This window comes from Elephantulus edwardii, unplaced genomic scaffold (assembly GCF_000299155.1).
Source record: "Elephantulus edwardii isolate Elephantulus edwardi_28Jun2011 unplaced genomic scaffold, EleEdw1.0 scaffold00055, whole genome shotgun sequence".
NCBI lineage: Eukaryota > Metazoa > Chordata > Mammalia > Macroscelidea > Macroscelididae > Elephantulus > Elephantulus edwardii.
Window position 1 is genome coordinate 12425421 of NW_006399805.1, and position 9554 is coordinate 12434974.

Sequence of the window (9554 nt, forward strand, 5' to 3'; positions counted from 1 at the left end):
CACCTTCTTAAAGGGCCAGGGCCGTGGAGGAAACCTGCCGGCCAGGTAGCAAGCTTCCCGCTGGGGGCGGCTCGTGAGAGCGAGGCTGCGGGCGCCGCCTGGTGGGCAGGACTCGGACGGACACCCCGGTCCTCGTGTGCTCTCGCCTGACCCATCCTGGTGCGCTTTTGACCTAGGTCTACCTGTGGCTCCACCTGCATCGCCTCTTCAGGGCCTACTAGCCCTGAACAGACAAGGGGCTGAGGGGTATGAGAGGTGCGCTGACACTTCACGGACGTCGGGGGTTGGGATCAGATGACCATCAAAGGGGCATGCAGCACTCCGAGACCTACCTGGCCAGGTGGCAGGGGATGGGGTCAGCTGAGGATTCTTCCTGGAGGGGCCCTGTAACCTGGATTCCCAGTGGCAAGGATTGGGAAAGACGAGCACCACAGACAGGGCGCCCCAGGGGCGCTGGGGGCTGGAAAGTGGGCCGGTGCTGCTGGGGTGCAGGGCAAAAGGCAGGTGTGGGCAGAACTTGTCAGGGGGTTCAGTCCTCCAGGGTTGTGCGGAGTCACACGAGGGCTCCTCGGGAGATCTGAGCAGAGGCTGGGGGGTGGGGGGACATGGAGGGAACTCACAGCAATGACTTGGGAAAAGTCTTGAATTATCTGCAGAGCCCGTTGCTGCTGGGCGATTCTGACTGATGCACTTGCAAGTCTATTGTCCTGTTGTTTTGTTCCATTGTGACCCTGTGGAAACAGCTCTGAGCCCAGCCGTCCTCATCGTCTCTGACACACAGGAGCCCATTGCAGCAGTAACTGTGTCAATCCACCTTGTGGAGGGTCTTTCTCCCACTGATCTTCCACCTTTCCGAACATGATGTCCCTTTCCAAGGAGTGTTATTATGTTGAGTCACCTGCGACTCATAGTGACAACAGCTCTGAACCCTGTCCTATCCTAAGACAACCTCACGGTCTCTGACAAACCTGCCCCTATTATCTCAGTCATTGTGTCAATCCTTCTCATCCTGGATCTTCCTGCCCTGTGCTGTCTCTCCACCTTTCCAAGCATGCTGTCCTTCTCCAAGGGCTGGTCACTCCAGGCAACATGCTCAAAGTATGTGAGATGGAGCTTCAGAATGCTTGCCTCTAACGAGCAGCTTGGTTTTACCTGCTCTGGGACAGACCTGTTTGTTCTCTTGGCGGTCCATGGTATGTTCAAAATTCTTCTCCAGCACCACAGCTCAAAGACATTGATTTCCACTTTTTATTGTCCAGCTCTCTGATGCATCGCAAGTGATTGCAAAGACCATGGCTTAGATCAAGTGCATCTTATTTTCTAGATGGACACTGTTGCTCTTCAGTACTCTGGAAAGGTCCCTGACAGCAGATTTTCCCACTGCAATTCATTTTTTAATTTCCTGACTGCTGGTGACAAGAGTGTTGATTGTGGGACCAAGCAAGCTGAAATTGTTAGCAATCTCAATCTTTTCTCCTCCTAAATCTGATAGCCTAGCAGTAAGAAGCTGTGCTGTAATCCTGAAAGCATCTGGTTCAAATCTACCCGCTGCTCTGTGGGGGAAGGATGGGGAATCTCCTCCCACGTAATTAAACTACCCCTGAAAATCCACTGGAGGGTCAGCTATAGGTTGGTTCTGATTTAATGGCACATAACAATAACAACAGCATCCGGATTAGAGGGAGACTCATCAACAACCTGTACTATGCAGATTACTAACCTTGCTTGCTGAAAGTGAGGAGAACCTGAAGCACTTACTGTATAGAACCAAATAATAGAGCCTTCAATATGGATTGCATTTCAACACCAAGAGAACAAAGGTTTTCACCACTGAGCCAGCAGGCATCATTATGACAGGTGGAGAAAGGATCGAAACTGCCAGTGATTTAGTCTTCCTTGGATCCACAATCAACACCCTTGGTACCAGCAGTCAAGACATAAGATTGCTCTGGGCAGGTCTGTTGTAGGGACCTCTCCAAAGTACTGAAGGGCAATGCTGTCAGTCTGAAGACTAAGGTGCACCTGAAACAAGCCATGGTCTTTTCCATCACTGGCTGTGTGTCTGAGAGCTGGACAATGAATAAGGATGACAGAAGAACTGAAGCTTTTGAGCTGTGGTGTTGGAGGAGAGTACCGAATGTCCCATGGACTGTCAGAAGAATAATCAGTTATGTCTTGGGGAAGGTGCAGCCAGAGTGCTCCTTGAAAAAAAAATAACAAAGCCTCATCCACATACTTTGGAGAGGCTGTTCCTTGGAGCGGGACAGGATGCTTAGAAAGGTGGAGGGTCAGCAAATGAGAGGAAGACCTTCAACCAGGTACACTGGCACAGTGACTGCCATACCGGGCTCAAGTGGGTCCTGAAATGTAAGGACGGCGCAGGACAGGACAGGACAGGGTGCAGATCTGTTCTTCACAGGGTCACTATGGGTCATACTTTACTTGATGGCACCTAACAACATGTTGTTGTAGCTGTGCCATCAAATTGCCTGTGACTCATAGTGACCCTCTCTCTGTACAACAGCCTTGAACCCTGCTCTATCCTGTGCCAACCTTATCGTCTCTGACACACCTACCTTCACGACCCCAGTCATGAATCAATCCATCTCGAGAGTCTTCCTCTCTTGTGCTGTCTCTCCACCCTCCCAAGCAGAGTGTCCCTCTCCTAGGACTGGTCACTCTTTGCAACATGCTCCAAGTATGTCAGATGAAGCTTCAGAATCCTTGCCTCCAAGGAGCAGTCTGGTTTCACTCTCTCTAGGATGAACCTGTTTGTTCACTTAGCAGTCCATGGGATACTCAATATTCTTCTCCAGCACCACAGCTCAAAGGCATCAATTCTCTTTTTTTCATCCTTAGTCATTGTCCTGCTTTCTGATGCCTAGCAGGTAATTGCATAGGCTATGGCCTCGATCAGGCACACCTTAGTCTTCAGACTGACATCGTTGCTCCTTGGTGCTCTGTAGAGGTCCCTGACTTTCCCAATGCAATTCATCTTTTGATTTCCTGGCTGCTGGTACAAAGAGTGTTAATTGTGGAGCCAAACAAACTGAAGCTGTTAACAATTTCAATTTCTTCACCATCGGTCATAATTCTGCCAATCGGCCCAGTGGCGAGAATCTTTGTTTTCTTGATGTTCAGCTGTTTAGCTTCACTCTTTATTGAAGGCTACAGTGCTTGACCTTCTGTAGCAAGTGCTTCAGGTCCTCCTCAGTTTCAGCAAGCACAATACCATTACCAACCTGTTTGGATCATGTTGTCTGTGTGGTCATTTGACATTGGAAAATGTTTTATCTCCTGCTCTTTGTTTTTTCCCTTCCAGCATCACTCTGCTTATCTGTCTTTTCCATATAAAGTTGACGACTACTTCACATATCTTTGGATATTGGTGATGAAATCTGGATTGGAGCCGCACTGCCTCTGTAAGGTATTTATTTCTTTTGTCTTGATTGTCTTGGCATTTCTTGACTGAGCTTTGTGAGAATGTCGGGCCACTTGCTAGCTTGGTGTTTCTTAGCTGCACCGCCTGTCTTCTGGGGGATGTGATGGAGGAGGGAGGGGTGTGTGCATGTGTGTGTGTAGTTCCCTGTTCACGGAATTCAGCAGGTGGGGACAGAATGGACTGCGGTAACCTGTAGTCTTTGGATGAACAGTTGAGTAAACTGGGAGCTGATCTGTAGTCTTGCCTGATGAGTGGACAGGAGGCGTGTGTGGGGGTAGATATTGTTGCTGTTTACTGTCAGATGGGACAAAGAAAAAATAATAACAACACCCACCCCCAAAACAAGTTTACACAGAAAAAAAGGGAACACTTAAAGCTGAGAGTGGTGTAAAAGGAGTGAGAACAAGGGTGTTTTCCTTGCTGTGTGCAGAGTGGGACTGAGTCATAGCTCGCCCTCCCGCCACCACGGCCGGTCTTTCTCCTGGAACAGCTGGTGGGTTCTCACCCCCTGCCTTTGACTTAGCATCACAGCACCTTAGCTCCTAGAATCAGAACTGAAAGACAAAATGAAAAGGAACAAGTATGATGACGAAGGAGAGAAAGAGAGGAGACGCGAGGCTGCTGCTGTTAGGAGCTGCTGAGTCTGGTACGGCCCTTCGCGGTCCTCTGCACCACCGTTCTGAGTCCTGTCCTGTCCCGTGCCGTCCTCACAACCTCTGACACACTCAAGCCCATTGCCGCAGTCACTGTGTCAACCCACTTGGTCAAGGTTCTTTCTCTCCTTTGCATCCTTCCACCTTAGGGACAGAAAAGTTAGAAGGAAGATAATATGGAAAATATTTTTAAAAAGAAAGAAGAAAACCTCACAGAAGCAAAACATACACAAATAAGCAAACGAAGATCCAACAAGCTAATGGAAATGAAAAACGAGAGAGCAAGTTTAGTGGCCACGGGCAGCAGGCGCACTGGGCATCTGAGTGGCACTCTCGTCCCCGCTGTGTGAGAGGAAGCAAGCTATCTGGACTTGAAGGCCACCTTCGCCCTCAATGACCGTAGCTCTGAGCGCTCGGCTTAGCTGCTCTGCCCCACAGTGATGTCCAGCATCCATTTGTCAGTGCTCTGGGGGTCTTGTGTCACTGTGATGCTGGAAGCCCGGTCTCCAGCATTTCAAATGCCAGCAGGGTCACCCACAGTGGACAGGTTTCAGCGGAGGTTCTGCACTAAGACAGACTATGAGTGATGCACTGATGCTTGGCAGGTAGCCCTCAGAGATGTGCAGGTTCAGTTTCAGGCCACCACAGCGAAGCAGATGCCACGTCAACATGAGCCGTGCAAGTGTTCTGCTTCCAAGTGCGAGTGGAATTTACGTTTATGCTTTACCGTGGTCTCCTAGAGACATGGTCTACATGGAGACCTGGTGGCACGGTGCTTAGGAAGCTGCACTGCTGGCCCGAAGACATGGCCGCTCTGGCCGTTCGAATCCCCTAGCTCCTCTGCAGAAGAAAGACGGGCGACCTCTTTTCTGTGTGACTGACTCAGTCTCACAGGAACAAGGAACAAGCAGCCCTGTTCCACAGGAACTATCCTGGCCCTTAGAGGCTGAGAGTCGGACCCCAGGATCACAGACAGGCACCCCAGCACGCACGCCGGCCCTGGCTTTCCCAGGTGAGCCAGGCTCCTTGGGCCTTTACAAGGAGGAGACCCTGACACGCTTTTTGATCCCCGGCTACACAGGTGGTAATAACATCTTAGCTGCAGCCAGTGGCCCCTCCAGGACCAGAGGTGTAATTCTGGGGCTCGTGTCCATGTGACGTTCCTCCACAGTGGACGGTCAGCTATGTGCTGATTTTGACTCCATGACAATGATAGAGTGACCGGTCTCTTGAGGCGCTCTACTGGCAGCCCCAGGAGACACTTTGTCCTGCCTTTAGCGGTGTCACCTCACAGAGGTCCACCTCACTCAGCTGTGACCTGACGTGCCTGGTGGCCTGATCCCCCCAGCACAGTGTCCTCCTCTCAGGCCACCCACACGGACATGGGGCAGTCTTCCCAAATGAAGCCACCTGCCTGCGACTGGGGCTGCTGGCTGCAGCTAAGATGTTATTACCACCTGTGTAGCCGGGGATCAAAAAGCGTGTCAGGGTCTCCTCCTTGTAAAGGCCCAAGGAGCCTGGCTCACCTGGGAAAGCCAGGGCCGGCGTGCGTGCTGGGGTGCCTGTCTGTGATCCTGGGGTCCGACTCTCAGCCTCTAAGGCCCAGAACACTTCCTGTGGAACAAGGCTGCTTGTTCCTTGCTGTCCTCAAAGGCTGGGCACAATCAGTGCCTCCTCAAGGCTTCCTGATGAAGGTGAGGATACAGGTAATGACACAGTGGTGGCCGGTCTCCTTCCCCGTCAGCTTCCTTTCCCTGAGAATGACTGGAGACAACGTGGGGATAATAGTTGTCTCCAGGACAGTTCACACTCCAGGCACTCAGGGGAGGTCAGAGCTCTGGCCTCTGGTCACAGCTGTGTCTGAGAGGCTGTGAACTTGCAGAAGAAAATTGCCAGACCTTTCTCGAAAGTGCCTCCAGGTGGACTTGAACTGGCAATCTTTCAGTTAGCAGCTGAGATCTTTAATGCCTGCATCACCCAGAGCTCCTGGGTTTATCACAGGCGTGCCGTTCTGAATGAAGACGTCCAGGTTGCATTGCTTCTAGGCCAGCCCATACCCAGACTGTCCTGTCTGGCTGAGCATGTCCCCAGCCTCCCGACTCCCCTGGGCTGTGTAGAGGCGAGTGCACAGCCTTCCGGGCACTCCTGGGACGTGAGTGATTTGTGTGCACATGTGCGAGCCAGACTCTAATGCTCAGGAAATGCTCCATGTCTCTACTTGGGGATGAGAAAGCAGGGCCTCAGCTGCAGGCTTGACTGGGCCAAGGGCCACCAATCCTTTCCCCTGACCCGAGTGCCCTGGACAGACAAGTCTAGGATGCCCCAAGTCAGCGGAGCAACCAGGGCGAGGGGCTTGGGCTTCCACTTCTCCCGATAGTGGACATGCCCCAAGGATTTTTCTTTTTAAGGAAAAGAGAGTGAGGGATAGAGAAAGAGAGAGGGATGAGAGGAGGCAGGAAAGGAGGGAAGGAGGGGAAAGGGAGCAGGAGGAAGGAGGAGGAAGAGAGGGAGAGAGGGTGGGAAGGAGGGAGGGGAAGGAGAGGGAGGGACGGTAGAAGAAGGGGTAGGAAGGAGGGAGGGAAGGGGAAATGGGGAAGAAGAGAAGAAGAGGAAGTGAGAGGGACAGAGGTGGGGGAAGGGGGAGGAGGGAGGCGGGGGAAGAGGGAAGAGGGAAGAGGGGGGATTTAGAGAGAAACGCCCCCTCTGCTTCTCTGTGACCAATCAGCTCAGACCTCAGGGCCCAGATGAGATGCCTGACCTGGTTATAACTAACAGGACCCCCAGTGCTGCTGAGGGCTCCTCCTTTTACACCGCCTCCTGACACTCACTTCTGCTTTGTGTGTGACCAGTGTAGATGTGCCCCCCAAGCCAGCCACCCCTCTGGGGGACACCCTGCCCCTCTGTGGTCCCTCCTCGCAGCCCCACCTTCGCCCCACCTTCCTGCAGAAGCTGTCATTATGGAATGACTAAGCTGTTCTCCAGCACAGAGATGAACAGTCCTTTCTTTCCCAACGCCTCTCTGACAGGAGGGTGTGAATGTCTCCTCACTTCCTCCCTCACTTCCTCGTGGGCTCAGGTCGGGGAGGAACACAAGTTCCAAAGCCTGAGGCCTGAGTCCTTCAGCCACAGAGGCCTCTAAACCCTGGTAAACGGGGATCACTCTTGGGCTTATTCATGTATTGGAACCACACATATGCATTATAGGTACATGTGTGTGAGAGAGTGAGCTCTCTGTGTTACAGGTGTGTGTGTGTGTGCGTGTGAGAGAGAGAGAGCATGCAAGAGCTATCTGAGATCTAGGCGTGTTACAGACACGTGTATGTGCTTGTGTGTGTGCGTGCACTGCTGAGATTTATATGGTTTACAGATGTGCTGTGTGTGTGCTGTTGGCGATGAGGCTTCTGTTTAAATGCGTCTGTAAAAGCCCGTCCTTGGCCAGTTCATCCTCCTGTTGGGTCGTGGCATCTCGTCTCGGATGAATGTCGCAATAGTTAGATTGAGCACCCGCCCCTCTCGTTAGAAACAGTGGGTTCCGAGAAAGACCTGCCAGGTTCCAGGGGTTCCACTGCTTGTGCAGGGACTGTGGGAGACAGACATCGGGGTAGGTGGTGAAGGGGGCTGGGAACGCCTCATCCAGTGCCCTCTGCCCCTCCCACTGTGGCACTTGCTCTCTCATGTCCTGTCTCTGGGCACCTTTGCCTCGGACAGCAGCTGCCCTTGTGGCCCGTCCCTCCGAGCACATGCAGACGGCAGTGTCAGTACGTTCCTGCCTGCCTGTGACGGTGTGTACACTTCAAGAGGAGTTTGATTCCTGCCCAGGTAACAACCTCGTGCCACCAGGTCCGTTCCCACGCATCTCGGCTGGAGGACAGAGCGGAGCTGCGTGGTGGGCTTTCCAAAGCTGTAAATCTTTATGGACGAAGCTGCTTGTCTCTCTGTGCACAACGGTGCCGATGACCGGCCTTCCAGGTGACAGCTGGATGCTTAACCAATGTGCCACTACAGCGCCTCGGCCCAGCTGAGGGCCCTGCCTGTCAAACATTCCTATTGTGAGGCGATCGTCTAGTGTGACCTCCAGGCTCAGGGCAGGCACTGCACACATCCCAGCCTCTCCAGGGCTCAGTGTGCGCCGTGCTAGGGCCCAGACCAGCCATGGATATAGGCCTTTCTTAGACCCGATTCTGGTGTGACCTGGAGGACAGAGATGCCCTCTGGGCCCAGCTGTGTCCTCACCCAGGCCAAGGTGCCCTCAGCAGCATGCTGGCCGCCCACTGTCTCACCCTCCCTGGGCAACTCGGCTTCCTGTGCAGCTGCTCCTGGCGGAGCCTGTCCTGACTTGTCCCCAGGCCTGTCTGACATGCCCTGCTCCCTGCTCTCCTGCCCTCCCTCCCTCCCACGGACCTGCCCAGTGTCAAGCTGCCCACTGGCTTCTCTCTCAGGCACCGAGAAGAAGGAAACACGCTGATTTCATGAGAGCACGAGGGGTTCAGAGTTACTGCTGACTGTTCCCACTGCTCTCCCCACTGTCCCTGCCCGTTCAAAGCAAGATATCAGCAAAGTCTCGTGGGCTTGAACAGCTTTACGTTTACAGTGGTGGATGGAAGAGGCTGAGGCAGAGCTGAGACCGAAGCCCTCCCTCGCCTTAGTGCACTGAGGAGCTAACTGATCCTCTTTCTCGCCTTTCCACTCCAGCCTTCAGCCTGCAGCGTGGGGTCCCGCTCTCTGTCACCTAAGTGGGAATGCCATGAAGACTCCCAGTCCTAAAACAGGCATAGTGCTACGGGGTGGATATTGACATCAAACTGGTAGAGACAGGAAAACAGAGAAGCAGCACAGAGAACTGTGGAATGTCCTCAACACTGAGTGATGGGAACCAGGTGGCATCCAGCCAGCTGCCTCATCCGGCCCCGTGCATGTAAGAGGAGGACCCACAACGCTCAGGGAGGAAGGTCGGAGGAGAGGACCCACAGTACACAGGGAGGAAGGTCGGAGGAGAGGACCCACAGTGCCCAGGGAGGAAGGTCAGGAGAGGACCCACAGTGCTCAGGGAGGAAGGCCGGAGGAGAGGACCCACAGTGCTCAGGGAGGAAGGTCGGAGGAGAGGAGCCACAGAGCCCAGGGAGGAAGGTCGGAGGAGAGGACCCACAGTGCTCAGGGAGGAAGGTCGGAGGAGAGGACCCACAGCGCTCAGGGAGGAAGGTCGGAGGAGAGGACCCACAGCGCTCAGGGAGGAAGGTCAGGAGAGGACCCACAGTGCACAGGGAGGAAGGTCAGGAGAGGACCCACAGCGCTCAGGGAGGAAGGTCGGAGGAGAGGACCCACAGAGCCCAGGGAGGAAGGTCGGAGGAGAGGAGCCACAGAGCCCAGGGAGGAAGGTCGGAGGAGAGGACCCACAGTGCACAGGGAGGAAGGTCAGGAGAGGACCCACAGTGCACAGGGAGGAAGGTCAGGAGAGGACC

The 9554-nt window shown here is 53.8% G+C and overlaps 1 protein-coding gene across 1 annotated transcript in view; it reads right to left on the reverse strand.

The window, feature by feature from the left end:
• Positions 1–9554, reverse strand: part of EPHA1 (EPH receptor A1) — a 47318-nt gene that overhangs the window by 18753 nt on the left and 19011 nt on the right. Inside the window, exons 2-3 of the mRNA XM_006887253.1 lie at positions 333–588; positions 35–223 (exon numbers count right to left, since the gene is read on the reverse strand). Of these exons, the coding sequence (XP_006887315.1) occupies positions 35–223; positions 333–588 (445 nt within the window). The remainder of the gene's footprint in view (positions 1–34; positions 224–332; positions 589–9554) is intronic.